The sequence below is a fragment of the Hippopotamus amphibius genome, chromosome 13 (genome assembly GCF_030028045.1).
Source record: "Hippopotamus amphibius kiboko isolate mHipAmp2 chromosome 13, mHipAmp2.hap2, whole genome shotgun sequence".
Classification (NCBI taxonomy): Eukaryota; Metazoa; Chordata; class Mammalia; order Artiodactyla; family Hippopotamidae; genus Hippopotamus; species Hippopotamus amphibius.
This window is the reverse complement of record NC_080198.1, coordinates 82,753,340-82,770,844: the sequence shown is the minus strand read 5'-3', so window position 1 is coordinate 82,770,844 and position 17,505 is coordinate 82,753,340. Positions and strand designations below refer to the sequence as shown.

Here is a 17,505-nt window from a genome sequence, read left to right as displayed (position 1 = left end):
GGGGTTGTCATAAACTGTTGGTACCCTATGGTGTGACTTTCTCTAGCACCACAGGTACTCAAGTGCAGGCATAGAAAATAATTGTTACTCCAAGATTAGGGTTTCCCCTATGAGACAAAAGAGTTTTAAATTTTATTAAAGTTTGGGTCATAGAATTCAAGCTGAATGAGAAAAGTGAAGAAGGAAGAGGGCTAGTGGATTGAGAGAAGTTAGAGACGGGACTACAATCCCAGTGAAGCTGAAAAACAGTCAGTGGGAGTACAGGTATTCCCTGCTTTCAAAAACTTGCTTTCCACCACTTCACTTTTACGAACGACCTACATTAGTTTGTACCTGTTTTCGATAAGCAAAAGAAATCCAAAGAGGGCTTTTGCTTTTAAGAAAAAAAAAAAAAAAGATGTAAAGCGAAAATAGCATTCAGCATTTGTTTTGCAGCAAGCTATTAGAGAGGCAGCACACAACCCAAGTAGCTAAAGTGACAATGCCAAGCTCCTTCCCCAGGAACTACACTCAGCATCTCAGCATCAGGCCACCATAGCTTTGAGCTGTGTCTGTGAGCATCTGTGCTTTTTCTTAATTTGTTTTGTGTATCCATTAGCAAGATGTGCCCTAAGATAATTGCTTCTTTGCTTTACACCATTTCGGTTTACAAAAGGTTTCAGAGGAACACTCTGCTTTTGAATAGCAGAGGAAACCTATAGTTGAATAAACAAGTTGAAAGGAGAAGAGGTTGCAGCAAGAAGATTTAGGAGTTGTTCCTTCACTCATTAACTTCTTCATTCACTTAATAAACCTCAGTTCAGAGACTACTATGTGGTATCCAAAAATTATTTCCGTTTTGCTCAGTATGCATCTTGATATGTATACCAAAATAAATTTACCTTCCCAATTATGATTTCCATAGGCTTGGGTTATCGAGACTGGCTATGCTTGATAGGGAAGGTTAACCTAAAGTGGCAAGGAGTACTCAGCATCTTAGTCTTTACTCTGTATTCTTTTGTGTTATCTGAATTCAGTAACCATTTATCCATGTATTCTTATGTAGTTTTTGAAAACTTTTAGAAAGTTATATCTGAAAATTTCTACTTGCATAACCCCATTATTTTTTAATAGTATTAGTACATTCTTCATGTTAATTATTGCTAGTAACAATAAAACCAAATTAATGAGGAAGTTCTTGAGCACTATAGTTAAGAACACAGGCTTTGAAATTAACTAATAATACTTATTATAATGATTAGATGGCGTAATGAATGTAAAGTGCTTAACACAATATCTAACAATAGTAAACATTCAGTTAATGGTAGCCCTCAGTATTTTTTTTTTTTTTGGCTGCGCAGCATGTGGGATCTTAGTTCCCTGACCAGTGATTGAAGCTGTGCCCCCTGCATTGGGAGAATGGATTTGTAACCACTAGATCACCAGGGAAGTCCAAAACCGTTCTTCTGCCTCTAACTTTCAGGCTCTTTTGGTTTTTTTTGTTTTGTTTTTTTTGGCTGCGCAGCATGTGGGATCTTAGTTTGCTGACCAGGGATTGAACCCGCATTGGAAGCATGGAGTCTTCCTGGACTGCCAGGGAATCCCCTAATGGTAGCTATTACTACTTTTTATCATCATCATCTATAGTCAGAACTCTTAGCTCCAAGTGACAAAAATTCAACTTTTACTAGATTTTGCAAAATAGAAATTTATTGGCTTATGTTATTTAAAAAAAAAAAAAGGTAGATGCCCTCACTGGATTCAAGTATTCAAACAACATCAGCTGTGTCACTTCTTGGCTTTGTTTTATATTGGCTTCATTCATTGCAAGCTTTCTGCTTGTTGTAATAAGATGCCTTACATCTTACCAGCTAACCAATATCGGGGGGGTGGGGGAGGAGGGTGTGTGGGGGGGGAATGTCTCTTTTTCAGTAGTTGCAGCAAAAGTCTTAGGTAGAGCTTTCATTGGCCTGTCTGGGATTACATGCTCATTCCTTAACTAATCATACGCCCAAGGAAATGAAATGTTCTGATTGGCCAGGCCTGGAACTAGGGAATGGGCACACATTCAACCAAAAGACATAGACCAAGAATAGGTGGGGGCAGTTTTTCCCAAAGTTAAATCAAGGTGATACCAGCATAAGAAGGTAGAACAAAAACCAGACGGGCAAAAACAACAGACTTCCAACACGGCACTCGGGAAAACAGTTGAAAGTGAATCTTAAACTGTCACCGACTCAGTGAATGCCTGTTTATAGAACGTAGCTTGTACGCCTCTTAAAGTGAATACGCAGGCTCTGCTGTACTAATGTGCTCAGACTGTTCCATAGAGAGAAGGTGCCGCAGAACACATCCCTCCTCAACTTCTACATGATTAACTTGTCATAACACTTGAAGAAAAACACAACTGAATTTAATTATCATGAGAAAGGGGATCACTAAGGTATCAATTATCTCAGGCAGCATGTTACAAAAGAAAGAGAATAGAAGTAAAAATCACAAGACATAAATTCTATCAAAAATGTAGTAATAATATTAGTTACTATATATTGAGTGATTATTGTATATATTCTAAAAGCTTTTCATCTGTTTCCTCATTTTATTATCACAACTCTATGAGGTAGATATTAATATGCTCCTTTTATACCTGGGGAGACTGACGGTCAGTTGTTAGGTAATTTGCCTCATATATGTGACAGAGAAAGATTTTAATCTGTCCAACTTGCTTCCAAAAGCCTGTGTTTTTTGTTAATAAGCTGTGTAACTTAACCTCTTATTTCTTGTTTCTGAAGTAAGAGACTGATTTAATTATCTTTAAGGGTCCTTTACTCTTAAAAATCCTATAATTATTTAAGGGTTCACCTTTAATTTCTTATCACTAATTATGCATATTTTTAAAGAAGGATTTTCAGTCAATTATAACACCCCTATGTCATTAATCCTGGACAAAAACAATACCACTATTACGATGAGAACACTTTTTAATGTGCATATCATAGTCAGTACTATTACATGATCATGAAGGAAACTGCATTTGACAAGTGTTCTTCCATTAGGACCTCACATACAAAGAATAAAATTTGGCAAAGACACAAAGTGATTAATGTTAGAACAGGGGGGAAATGCCTGCATTTTTTGCATTGGTATATTTTATGTGTAAAGTGTTTCTTTGTGTATGTGTGGTTGGTGGTTTGTTGGTTGGTTGGATTTTTGCCTTATTGCAACTCTGCCAAGCATATCTCCTCATTCTTGCTTGGAGTTTCCTTTTTTTTTTTTTTTTTTTTCACATTTGAATCTGAAATTCTAGTCAATACTGAAAGGGCTATGAAAAATTTACTAAACTGGTACAAATATCTTTACCTTGTTTAAATTTTTATATAAGATGAAAATTAAAATTTGAGCAATTTTTGTGCTTGATAAACTCACCTTCAAGTATGCTGTAAACTGAAAAAAGATGTAAAGCAAAAAAAGATACTGATGTTCATTTCACTATGTTAAATGTACTCTATGAAAAATGAAAATGTGCTTACATTGTTTTTCTTTTTTCAGAGATCAATATGTAAAATTTCTCTGAAAACTAAGCGGCATTAGACAGATGTTAGCTATTAATAATAACTGGAGGGAGTATAACATAGGGATGAATGGTGTGGTCTCTGGAGTAAGAATGTCTGAGTTCATATCATAGCTCCTTCAATTACTAAATATAAGTCAATGGCCAGACATTTAACTCCTCTGAAACTTAGTTTCCTTACCTGCAAATGGGGAAAATAATAGTGCCTCCCTCACTGCCTGTTGGAAAGACTAAACAGGAGAATGCAGGTGCAACACAGTGCCGGCCACATGGTAGGCACTGAGTGTTAGGAGTTCTACTATACCATTAACAATACTACCACTCTTACTATTACTCTGAAAATTACAGACATCTCAGAGTGAGTCAAATACTCAAGAACTCATCTGTTCATATTAGCCTCCGCTCTTAAATACAATGGTTTAGGAATTGAACTGAGCATGTAAATTTTAGCTAACAGCTACCATATCTTATAATCTAATCTCGAACTTATTTATAAATATTTGAACAAATTCACAACTATACTCATGGGAAAATAAAATAATTGATGTTACATATAAATTTTGTTTGTTTTTATTTTTTGGAGTTTTTTTTTACCTAATATGTCATTATTATAGAATATTTCTATTGTTTATTCAACAAATATTTATTATGAGCCTATAGTGGGCCAGGCACAATGCAGCTTACTAAGTACTCATGTTGGAACTTTTAAGATATGGTTCTTGCCTTTAATAACCTGACCCTTCCTATCAAAGACAGTGAGAAATAGATATAGAAAGAAATAATTTTAAAATTAAATATTGAGGTGCACAAAATAATGGTTTCTCCCCCTGCCCCCCACCAAAGATGTCCACATCTTAATCCTTAGTACCTATGAATTTGATACCTTACATGGCAAAAGAGATTTTTGTAGATGTCATTAAATTTAAGGACTTTAAGATGGGGGACTGATCCTGAATTATCTAAGTGGACTAGACCTAATCACATGGGTCCTTAAAAGCAGAGAACCTTCCCCTGCTGTGGTCAGAGGGAAAAGTTAACTACAGAAGGATGGTCTGAGAGCTGCAACATTGCTGGCTTTGAAAATGGAGGAAGGGGACCAGAAGCCAAGCAATATGGACACCCTCTAGCAGCTAGAAAAGGTAGAGAAATAGATTCTCTCCTAGAGCCTCCAGAAAGAAACACAATCCTGTTGACCCTGACTTCTAACCTGCAGAACTATAAAGTGATACATTTGTGTTGTTTTAAGCCACTAAATTTGTAGTAATTTTGTATGGCAAATAGGAAATCGATACAAATACAATAAATTCTCTTTACTTAAGGTCTATATGTGGAGAAATAGAAGAAGATAAGGATCACTTTCCAAAGTTGTATCAAAAGAGCTAGGAAGAATTTTCCCAGAAGACCCACAAAAGTCATCATTCCAAAGTAGATCACATGCCCTTTCCAAAGCCAACTTCTAGTAAAAGGATTACTCAGACCGGTCATCTCTGAAGCTGTAGAAGAGATTTTCCTCACGTAGAGAATGTGGACTGGATTAAGATTCTAACAGGAAAGAGGAAAGAGTGAGTGGATGCTTAATAATATCCACAACAAAAATACTGCTAATTCCATAAAAATCTATACATTGTTTTGAGATTAATAAGTAATACTTTGGAAAAATAAGACCATCTTTTGTTTGGCAAGAAGTGGAGCAGGTAGAAAACCTATCAAGATATTGTTCTAATGCTTGCCAGACACATGATAAATTCTATCTCTTCAAATATTTACTGATACAGAAAATACTGTAATGAGATTGACTGTAATGTCAGTGATTTAAGGATGCTGCCTATTTTCTTTTCCATGTTTTTAAGTTAAGTGTCTTTCCTCTAGGATTATTTGAACCCCCATCCAGTTCATTGCTGGATATTTTTGATGTTTCTACAGAACTTCATTTGTGAAGATATGCCACTTTTAGGCATCTTCTAGTGACTTTACTTTTTTCCTCCTCTCCTTTAAATTGCCCAGATTAAGTGCTTCAGTAAAAGGGCAAATTTTTAGTAATTATTTAATCTGGTTGATAGGTACTTAGGGGTTCAATGTACTACTTTCTCTAATTTTGTGTGTTTGAAATTTTTCATATTAAAAAAAGAAGAAGCAGGCTGCCACAGCCACAGCACACCTGGGCCAGTCCTTATTGGGCCTTACACTTCCCGTCTCAGTGCCCCAGCTGCTCCCAGGATCTGAGATGATGTGGTTAACTGCTGCCTCCCCACCTGGCCTCTAGGAGTAACTAAGAGTTAACACCTACTTCTTCCCTTGAAAAACCCACAAGCAGTATGTAGAAGAATTTAAAGTAAATCTTCAGAAAGAACCGTTTCAGAATAGAGTACTTACTTTGCACTAAAACCACAAAACTACTGAAAAAGTCTTAAAAAGCTTCAGTAACAACAGAAAACCCCAAAGTACAATAGGTGCATAGATTAAAAGAAGTTAGAGGTCGCAAAAAAGAAAAAAAAAAAAAAGAGACCAAAATGATACCAGCAATGCTAGACACTGGAGTAGAAGAAAGAATTGAGGGACCAGAAGAATTACAAACTAACTCAAGAACTCTTCAAGTTCTGTCCTAAAGAAAAGAAAGCCTTAATCTCAGGCAAGAACAAATTTTTTTTTGTTTTTTAATATAGTATATTATCATGGAACACAAAAAAGTACAAGAAGCTGAGAAACAAAATTGATCACAGCACATCAGTGAAGGAAAAAATAATTTAGAAACTAAAATACAAAAAAATAAGGAAAGGTTAACAAATTATAATTCAAGAGGGTATTATCAGTATCAAAAAGAGTTTATGTAAATGCCATTTTATGGATTTGAAAACCAAAGCTCAAGAAAGTGAAGTAATTTGGTCAAGGTCATTCAGTTTAAGTGTTGGGAGCCTAGATTTGAACTCTCTAAATATCTCTACATTTGGTTTTTCTCACTCTTTTTTTGCTAGAAACAGAAATCCAAAAGTAATTTATTAAATTATATGTACATATTAACTCAAAAATAATTCTGGCTTAAACTTAAAATATAGACTTAACAGAGATGCCCCACTGAGTCTCTTTCTTCCACTACATCAATGACACTGTGTGCTACACAGATTACTATTATATGGGAAAACATCACCTTAAAGTCATACTGAAAATCATTTTGTCTGACTATTGCAAATAAAAGTTGGATTTTTCACTCTCTTTCCTTAAATATGTATTTTAAACAATATATGTAGAATAGAAAATAAGGCATTTTTTAAATGAAAAAAATGTTTTTAGTTACTTATTGGTTACCGAAATGATTAAGCTTTGGTTTCTACTAAAGGAATCTAAGTTTGATTCATGTGTTTGAAGAGTGCCTCAAGTTAAGCTAATTAACTTTTTTTGGGCATAGACAGCATATTTAATGGCATTTAATACTTTCTTGTTATTATGTGAAACCCTATACCTAGTCTTCTTTTTACACGTGAGTAATTTTCTACCTTGCACCTACTGTGAGCAAGTATAGGTTCAACAAATAATTACTGATTTGAATCATCACTCCTAAAAGAAATTAGGTTTAAAAAATTATAACTATGTCACCTACATCACATACTTTTTCTTTTGTGACTGTATTAGGGGCTAGTGAAGGAGAGAAACTGTACCAATTATTTTAACAAAGATAATCTAATATAAAGAATTGTTAAGTAGGCACTGAAGAATAGAAAAGGCAAAAACATTAAGGCAGTGATATGCAAAAGATGGTAAAAAAAGATCAGCATCATAAGCATCACCTGGAAACTTGTTAGAAGTGCAAATTCTCAGACTCCAAGCCGCACTCATGGCTTACGGAATCAGAAACCCTGGCAGTCGGCCAGCAATCTATGCTTTAAAAGCCCTCCAAGGGATTCTAACTTAGGCTAAAGTTTAAAAACCACTGCACTAAACTAGGCTAGAGGGCCACAGAAAGTAACAGCAGGAAGCAGCTACCACTCCTGGGCCTGAGGAAGCAAAGAAAAAAGGTAGAATTACTAAAACTGAGAAGACTGGGGAAGGCCCCGTCCCATGCAGCTGAAACTCAGACTTCTAAGAACCCATCACTGCTCACCTGGTGCTGGTGTTTCTAAGCTCAAAGGAGGGACACCATAGACCCTGGAACCAGATATCTGAGGAAAAGGAACCCACAAATTTGAGCTGGTGTCTCAAGAAGGCACACTGAGATTGGTTCTGCAAGTGTTGGGAAGCCACTAAATTGAAATCAGTGGCTGCTACCGGAGGGACCTACTGCTGCCAGAGTGAACTATCACTAGAGTAAGACTGACAAGATCAAGAAACCCATAAGAGGCAAACAAGGAAAGAGCAAATCGCCTCCCCCTCCAGCTGTGCAACATCTCCCTAGTTCCTCTTTTGTCAGAGTCTTAACAGGGAGCCAGATATGTTTGCAGAATTCCAAAGGGTGGGGTTGAAGCTGAGAGATAGTCACTTAATAACTGGCATAAAGACCCTAATTGTAATAAGACTGAGAGGTAACAGAAATCGTACATAATTTTTGGTATGTATAATTAGTATGTACACATGGACATTTTCTGGGGAACTGATATCTAGGTAGACTTTGGGGCTTATTGTACAAAATGATTCCTATTTGGAAACTATATGTTTCTCCTGATGAGATTAATAAGAAGCATTTAGGACATTATAGAATTTGGCAGGAAACTACACAAATACCTACACTGAAGTCTTCTTAGCTCCCCAGCTAAAACTGAAAGATCACAGCCGTGATAGCTGAGGATTGCTCAACAGTAGCAGCAAGCCCTGCTCCAGTCAGCTGAGGCTGGATTCCTTAAAGTCTTAGTGTCAAAGGAATGGACTAAAAAAGGCTTACTTACCAGGACAGAGCAATACAGAGCCTGCCTCAAAACAGAAGATTGGCAGAAAAAGGTTGTTCTGAAATCGCAGTCATTGATAAGAGCAATACAAACATGATTTTTCATTTAAGAAGTTGTCTTTGTGCAATTCCAGGCAATAGGAAACAAATGGAAATTAATCAGCTACTTCCTTCAACTTATAAATCAGTGTTGTAGTAGTTGAGTGTCCAGTCAATGTTGAGTCCACACAAATCAATAAATTAGTGCTTTCCATATTCTTGAAAGGTGGGCACAGACACAGTTGTTCTATATGACAATCAAAAGGAACATTCCCAAGTATTATTGAATGATTATCAGAAGTATGCCCAGTACCTACATTGGAAAATAAAGAACTATGAGATAGCCATTATTCTTAAAGACCTTCATCTGTTTCTCATTTTATGTTTTGTCTTGTTCTGTTCTTTTAAAGGATACTGAAGAATCACAAAACCACACTGGCGAGCCTGTTGGAGATGACTACAAAAAGATGGGAACACTTTTTGGTGAACTGAACAAAAGCCTCATCAACATGGGCTTCACAAGGATGTATTTTGGAGAACAAATTGTAGAACCAGTAATAGTCATTTTCTTTTGGGTTATGCTCTGGTTCCTTGGCCTACCAGCTCTTGGACTAGTTGCTATTCTTTGCCTTGTCATTATTTATGTGCAACAGTAAAATATGGCCAAATGAACTACTGACATTTGATAGCCATATATGTAATTAGTGAAGTTACATATTTCACTACATAAAGGCCGAAAAGTTTGCCTTGTTTCAGATTGTGTGCTGTTTTGTAATTAGATTTATAAGTTGATGTTGTTTAAAATTAAACTCAGCTCTTGATTATAACAGGGTTGAATATATATTTTGTAGCTTATTCATAACTCTTGTTTAATTACTATGATCTATGCCCACTTTTAAACACTCCTATTCCCCTGCCAAATCTTGAATAACACCAAAAAGTGAGCAGGGAAAATAGGATATGAAATTCAAATCGGGCAAGATAGGTCTTATAAAGAACTCTAATAAAACATTTTGGAAGAAAAAGGATGAAACAAGGAGCTAAAAATAAGTTTTAACTGGAGAATTGCTCCCCACCTACTCCCAATAAATAAACCCATTTTATCTGGGAAATAATTTGAATTTCCATTGTCCCTGCTTAGCCCAAACCAATGTAAATAATAACTTCTGTACACTACCTTAATATTTTGATGAAAATCAGTAAAGCTAGCACATTTTCTAAAGGTTGAAAAGAAATATATTTATTATTGCTGGGGAAACTTCCTAAGTTAAATGTAACTTTTTTATAATGTAATACTTGGGCTTGGAATCACTTCAGTATATCATTTGAAGTTTTAGACAATTTTGGTGCTAATTACTTTTTGTGAAATTTTAAAGTCTCATAAGCCAGGTCCATAGTTGGCTGTACCCCATGGTAATGAATATTTTCTTGTATCTAACCAGTTGTGTATTTTTTCCTAGAGAGACATTTTCAGTGTATTTTTTTTCAGAGATTTACATTTTATAGTTCTTTTATAGCAATTATTCTAAGATTTTAGAAATCTATTTCCTATCTTGATATGGATTTTCCCCCCAAACTGATTCGTATTATGGCTGAAATTCTTTACTATTCCTTTAAAAAAAAAATCAGCTCATTTTCTTTGATACCTGTATTAGAAAGTACAGTATTACAGTATAAAACCAAATGCTTAAATTTGGAACTCAACAGCCAATTGTATAATATTCCTCTAAGGCTAAAGCCAAGACAGTAATTGGCCAGGCATGTTATTAATGTGTCTTAATTCAGCACATTGGGGTTTTATATTGAAATAAGCGTTTCTTTAAATATACTTAGAAAATGGAAAATGGCTTACTGATATTTTGGATTTTGTTAGAGAATCTAAAATCTTTACACTTTTGTCTGAAAGACTTTCTATATAGACAAAGGATAGGTAGTTAAGATAATTATCTAGAAATTTAAGTTAAATAGAGGAAAAATGGAACAATGGAGCATTTTTACCTTTGGCAGGGCAATAACTAAAGTGTGTAATGTGTTTACTGTTCTACTTTATAAAGTTTTTACCCAATCCTGTTTTTTAAAATTTATTCTATAAGTTCTAAGTGTCTTCCATTCTGAAGCAGAAAATGATGAAAATGTTCAATTTATATTTCTAAAATTAGATCATCCAGAATAACAATACCAGTGGGAGGGCACTAAAAAGTATTGTGCATTTGTATAAATACAGACCTTTTAAAGTCTGAGTTAAAAAAAAAGACTTTGTACTATATCATTGTGTTTTTATTGGGTTTGTGATATTTTTATAGTAACCTTTATGAACCTGGCATAAGTGCAAGTTATTTGAAAAGGTATCTTTATTTGTGTCCAGTAGAATTGTGAAGTTTTTAATAGAAGTCATGAGATTTTGTATATCTACATTCAATATTAAAAAGTGTATTCTTTTCTAATACTACTAGGAATTTTAATTTCCTTTTGGAATGTACAAAAGATATAGTATGCATAATAACAGCTCTGGTTCCACCAGTGCCTAGTATTGAAAATATTTTAAAAGTAAGTTTTAATGTAATTACTTAGTATACTATCAAATACTATGCATCTGCACACTGCTGTTAATAGAGTATATATTAAATTCTATAAAGAAATGAGATATTTTGCTGCTATTCTTTCTGCATATATTATTAGAGCAGTATACCATCAAATCATTCACTTTTATAGGGAAAAAAAAACTTTGCTCATTTGATGGAAATAAAATATTTTCTTTTATGAAAATATATTAGAATGCAAATTATACTGATATCTTGAAATGAAAAGAAACTGGTCATTTCTTTGGTTCATGGTGTAAGGAATTTATTCAAAAATGGTTCTCAGGGACTTCCCTGGTGGTCCAGTGGTTAAGACTCTGTGCTTCCACTGCAGGGGGTGCAGGTTCGATCCCTGGTCAGGGAAGTTCCACATACTACACATTGCAGCCAAAAAAAGTGGGGGGGGATGATTCTCGATTATTTCAATCTCAGATACAAACCAATTTTAGAAACTAGCATTGCTATGAATAAAGATATAGAAGTTACAATGCTGCATTATTAGATTATTAGTGTATATATCACTCATACCACCAGCCCTCAATTCAAAGGGAGAAGGTTGAGACCTACAAGTAAACTGACTATAGATGAGTAAATCAATTCTCATTAAGGGAAAAACCCAGTTTTGTAGAATTCAGTTGTCTCGTAGGTTAAGCTGTCATATACAAGGTATTCTTCCATTCCTGGCCACCAGTAAAGAGCCAACTATATACATTTTATCCCTACTCTGCCTTCAGTGACATCAAGTTGGTGGCTTGACATTGAGTATGGGGGTAATATTTACACTATAGAAATTGGCAAAAACAACAAATCAGGGCTCTTTTTTCCTGGCAAGCCAGTTGTTAAACATATATCAGCCCATCACTGAGTAGCCACTCCAGAGGCCACATTTCCATTTCTACTCCTACAAATATACAGGAAGCACATTAAGGCAAATGCCCATGGACCCATCCAAAACTGTATTTGAATCTTTTCCATGTGGGAACTATGGACCATGGTTGTCTTCTGACTAACATATATCTCTATTTAATCACATGTTTTGATCAGAGAAAATCTCTCTGGGCTATCACTGAGATGCAAATCCATTAAAGACCATCGGGATGACCAGGAAATAAGAAACACTTACAGAACTGATGGAGGGCAAATTACAGCATAAGTAAAGCTCTGTTGTAAAGTATTAAGCTCAAAATAATCAAAGCTAGATATTGAGCAATCTTCAAAGACTGGTTTGTGATTATTTTGAGTTATTTGACAAAAGTTTATCGATTTCACTTTAAATGTCTTCATTGAGAATTAATGGCGTTACAAGGTTAAAGAAGAAAAAAATCAAATAAGACTTTCATACCGTTAGTACTTCTAGAACTAGACTTGAACAAGGAGAATATAAACTAATGTACAAATTATGCCTTCAGGATTACTGCTGGACTTAGTGTATTTTGTAAGTTCTGTTTCTCTGCCCAACCCTTAATTTTTGATATTTTGACTGTTCTCTCATCACTCTACACATTGCCCTGGGCAATATCACCACTCCCATGGCTCCAGTTACCATTTCATACTAACAGCTCTCCAGTCTGAATCTCCAGTTCAGAGAGTTCTGTACAGAATATAAGATTTCTACATTCAGTAGCTTGCCCAACATTTGTGCCTGCTTATCCCTTAGTACCCCCAATTTAATATGTGCAGAAAGGGAACTCAGCATCCTCCTCCCAAGCTTTTTCTTCTTCCTGTGTTTCCAGTCTCAGCAAATGACACAAGCCCCTCCTACACTACCCACATTGTAACCAATCGCCAAGACCTGCTCTTTTACTTCTTGGAAATATCCCTAATCTTTCCACTTCTCTCCATTCCCAGTATCACTGAGTTAGTCCATACCACCATCCATAGATTGCTATCTCAGAATTCTCACTGGTCTCCTGCCTTCGTTTTTCCACTTTATAATCAGAATAACCTTTCTAAAATGTGACTCTGACCTCCTTTGTCCTAAATCTTTTCAATGGCTTCCTATTGCCATTACGATAAAACCCTTACTCCTTAATATGTTTTACAAGGTCCTTCATGAACTGGTTCTTACATACCTCACCTCTGCATACTACCACCTTCCCTTTCCAAAATTCACTATACTGATTTTGTTTTCAGTTGAGAGGTGTGCTTCTCCTTCCAGAACTCTGTGCATACTTTACCTTCTTTCTTTAACTCCTGCCCACCAAACTGACCAACATATCCACAGCTTTAAGGCCTCAATTTAGACATCATGTCCCCCTGGAAATTTTCTCTCTTTTAAATCCAGTGTTGGTATTTCACATGCTTTCAGAGAACCCTGTATTTCCCCTATCAGTATTTGTCATGCTGTTGATACATTGTAGAAGCTTACTGTCAGCTTCTTCCATTAAATAATAGGCTTTACAGGGCAGAAAATGTCTATCATGTTCATAATTTCGTTGCCTAACACAATGCCTGGCATACAGTATGTGCTCAAAATCTTGGTCAAATGAATAAATCAACTTCATTTATTCACGCTCTCCCTAGAGCGCATTAACAGGAGATGTAGAGTTGGTTGTACTTTAGAGTTTTTTGACTCCAAAAATATATTTATTGTGCATAAAGAGAGTGGATTGATGTATATGTTATCATTTATAAAGTTTATTCACTTTTGATGGCAGAATATTGCTGTTATTTGCATACATATACAGTATTGCTACTATATGCTTGCATTTTTTAGGAGAAAATGTATTTTCAGTGTTGTGCTTTGTGGAATCACTATTTCTCCAGAATGCATATGGTCACTCATGTTACCTAAATTTCATATTTTTCCAGTATTTTTAAGTAGACTTATTTACTAAACTTTAATTTTCTAAAAATCTCAGAAGTGTGAGCAGAAATTCTCAAGTATGTAAGCTTGGTATTTAAGGCTCCAGGATAAATCCACTACTAGAACGTCCTAGTAGTCCAGATCATATATGTTAAATAACGTTTATAAAATACTTTGTTATTCTTTCTAATAAATAATACTCTTTCACAATCCTGCATTCTGAGTCTCCCTTCTGACTCCTTATATTGTGTTCTACTCGTTAGTTAATTGCTGCCACATCAAATTTGGAAATTATCACCTGAGAGTGAAAAGAGCTTTATCTTCCTCATCCCTAGTGCTATAGCAGAAAGCGAAGGCCTGATGTATATATGGCTTCCCAGGCAATAGAGTAGTGGGAAAATCTAGATCAAGATCAACCAAACTGTATTACTTCTTTCTGCTGATTATTGTGTAAATGAGAATTATTGAATGAGCTCAGCAGGAGCCTGCTAAGATCCAGAATTTGGTCATTCATGTGCTTATTAAATTTGAATTATCTTTTCAGCAGCCAAAGTTTTATCATTTAACCTTTCATCCAGTTAATCAGTTGGAAATTTATTTGCTCATTTTCCAATGCACCGTAGAATACAGTGGCTTTTACCACAAGACCATGGACCTTTTTTGTTATGGGTTTACCCCTGTATTACAAGAGGCTAGTTGATGGTATATTTTTTAATGTGAGATTTTTTTTTTAAGGGAAGAATGAAAATTATATATTCAATATACTTATTTATACCATAGTTGGTTTAAGAATTATTTTTATGGGGGTTGGGGAGTGGGATATGTAAAAACTCAATACTTGAGAATATGTGCCATCTACTGAATGCCCTTCTCTGGTCTGTCATGATAGCCTGTTATATATTTTCCTGGTTCTACGTATGTATTATCAAAAATATTCATGACTGTTATTTAATGTATTTTCAGCTTTTTAAAAGGCACAAGAATATATGTGTAAACAACATACAAATAAAGGCTAAGAAGAAACAGTTACAAAAGAAAAACACACTCCTTAGATGTTGGTTTGGAAAGATTAACCTAAATAAATTAACCTTGCACAAAACCATAATGATGATTTTTCATATAAGGTGAAGCATTATTTAATTGTTAGACCAGTGGCTTTCAAAGGTTTTAGTTTGTTTTGCTTTAAGTGAAATCTTATATAAATATCCAATATATATAAATGATAAAAGCAGAGCTGCTGTCATGGATTTTGCTGTAGGTCCCAGTTCCCTGGAAAGCAGACTCTGGGGAGAAATTAGCACTCAGGAAATTTATTAGGGAGTGCTCTGGGGTCAGCACCTGTGAAGGAAGTAAAGGAAGCAGGATTGGGCAGTTCCATACAGTCACAGCAAGGCCTCAGTGACTTTACCGGATGCTCTCAAACAGGGATGGCCCTTAAGAATTGACCTATAGTTGGGACAAGGGAGCTGCCTTCAGTCAAAAGTAACCGCCAGAGAGGACTGACAGCTGGGTGTTGTCATCTAGCAGCATTCCAGCAGCCATCAGAGAACCTTTGGTTCCAAAAGAAGGATCTGAGCAGCACAACACAGCATCCCATAGACTCTATTCTTTTCTCACCTCATTTTCCATGATCCCTGAGTCGCTTCCAAAAACCCCACTCTTCAGAATACAGTATGATGACTAATTTAAATCATAAAATCATTGGTCAAAATAGATTAAAAAATTTTAAAATGGGTACAGCCTTTAGTCTGTTGTGTTGCCTGCTTCTATTATGAGATTCAGGTCTTCAATTATGACTAAACAGTATGCCCAGAGTTCAAAAAAGGCTTGAAGTTATTACAAACAGGTGAGCAAATGATTGACAGAAAAGCTTATTACTTGAAATCAGGAGTAGGAAATCTATGAAATTTTGTATATGTAAACTGCTTACACCAAAATTTATGCTGAGTCCCTCAGACAGTGCCTCACAAGACCAGGACGAACCATCAGGGCACACCTCAGGAGCTGGGAAGGTTCAAACGTAGAGGCAGGTAAATGCTTTGTGCTTTCTGGCCCTTTTCCAAGTTCCAAAGCAGTTTTAATCCTCAAAATTTTGAAGCCGGTTAAAATATTATTTTTAAGATTTTCAATAGCACAGCAGAACTCACTTGTAAAGAAATCATATTCCCCCCCCCCGCCCCCAACACACTACTGCAACTGATTTATGACTTGAGGATCTGGCCCTAATCATGGCTTTTTTATTTATTTTTAGTACAAAAGGTCTCAGCAGCCAAATTTGGTAATTCAGTAGGCACTGGAACTTTCTCCAGTGTTGGCCCAGAATATTTTGGGGGCCCCTAAGAGTAATTTTCCTTACTATCTTTATCCCTAGCATTTTAGGAGTGAGCAAGATCAAGCAAGACAGAGGCCCCAAGCCAGTTACATAATAAAACTATAACACTGTTTAGGCATGATTTCCCCCTTTGGTTACAGAAAAACATTAGAACAACGTACAGACTTTCAGGTAAAAAGATCTCTTTATAGGCCGATCTTGCGGTGCAATCATGGTGGACGTAATGGAGTCGCCCAAGGCGCGCATTAACGCCAGCATGCTAGCTCAGTTCATCGATCAGCCCGTCTGCTTCGTAGGGAGGCTGGAGAAGCTTGATGAAGAAATCTCTGGAATCGTGGAAGTAGTTGGAAAAGTAACGGCCAAGGCAACCGTTATGTGTGCATCTTATGTCCAGTTTAAAGAAGATAACCATCCTTTTGATCTTGAACTTTACAATGAAGCTGTGAAAATTACCCATGAGTTCCCTCAGTTTTTTCCTTTGGGGATTGTGCAGTATGGTTGAGCTTGATGAATTTTTTATGATTGCCAATGAGCTACTTTGAAGACTATTACAGGAGGCCCCTGATATTTGAAGGAGAGATTGTTCTCTTTTTAATTTCACTTACTAACTTTATTAGATATTCCAGTATGCCACTTTTGACAGAACTGGTTTATTGACAGTTCTCACCTAAGTCCTCATAAAGAGTCATTTCTCTGGCATATGGTCAGATTAGATGCAAGAAAAAAGAAGTTGGCTGAGTTTAGTTTTCTGTTTTGTTAATAAAAGTTTAAATGGTAAAAAAAAAAAAAAAAAAAAAAAAGATCTCTTTATAGACCTGAATTTAAGACTTGGTTCTGCATTTACTAATTGTACAATTTGTATAAGTCATACCCACATCTCTTTAAGCCCCAAGATTTTCAACTGTAAACTGGGGTAATTTTATGTAAGAGTGAATAAATTATTGCAAAGCTTATTATAGTGCCTTACACATAGCAAGCTTTCACTAAATGCTAGTCATTAAATATAAACATTCACACATAAGAGAGGACATTCTTCACTATCCATGGGTACATTCAGAGCCATAAAAGTATTTTATTGTTGCCAAAAGATAGATAAACATAAGGGAATTCTATCACAATGCAATGATTCACAGTTCCTCATGACTGAAATCTTGTGAATTGTCTTATTAATTTCAAGTGCTAGTGCTTCATGAATCAAAATGGTCATAAAAATAAGGAACTGAAAAAAAAATGACTCAAGAACCTAAAGACTTGAATAGAAATGAAATATGCTCTGTGCAACCACACCTTTCTTAATCAAATGTTGTTTTCTCTAAACACCTGCTT

At 35.6% G+C, this 17,505-nt stretch overlaps 2 protein-coding genes across 2 annotated transcripts in view; both read left to right on the top strand.

Moving 5' to 3' along the window:
• Nucleotides 1-11,104, top strand: part of FAM241A (family with sequence similarity 241 member A) — a 34,627-nt gene extending 23,523 nt beyond the window's left edge. The window contains exon 2 of the mRNA XM_057706708.1: nucleotides 8,873-11,104. Within this exon, the coding sequence (XP_057562691.1) occupies nucleotides 8,873-9,118 (246 nt within the window). The 3' untranslated portion in view covers nucleotides 9,119-11,104. The remainder of the gene's footprint in view (nucleotides 1-8,872) is intronic.
• A 5,144-nt stretch (nucleotides 11,105-16,248) lies between these two features.
• LOC130835267 (replication protein A 14 kDa subunit-like) lies at nucleotides 16,249-16,954 on the top strand. Its single transcript, XM_057706709.1, has one exon. The coding sequence runs from the start codon at nucleotides 16,391-16,393 to the stop codon at nucleotides 16,679-16,681; it is 291 nt and encodes a 96-aa protein (XP_057562692.1). The 5' UTR covers nucleotides 16,249-16,390; the 3' UTR covers nucleotides 16,682-16,954.
• Nucleotides 16,955-17,505: the final 551 nt, after the last annotated feature.

Coding starts and splice junctions, on each gene's coding strand:
- LOC130835267 (XM_057706709.1), top strand. CDS start 16,391: ATGGTGGACGTAATGGAGTCGCCCAAGGCGCGCATTAACGCCAGCATG.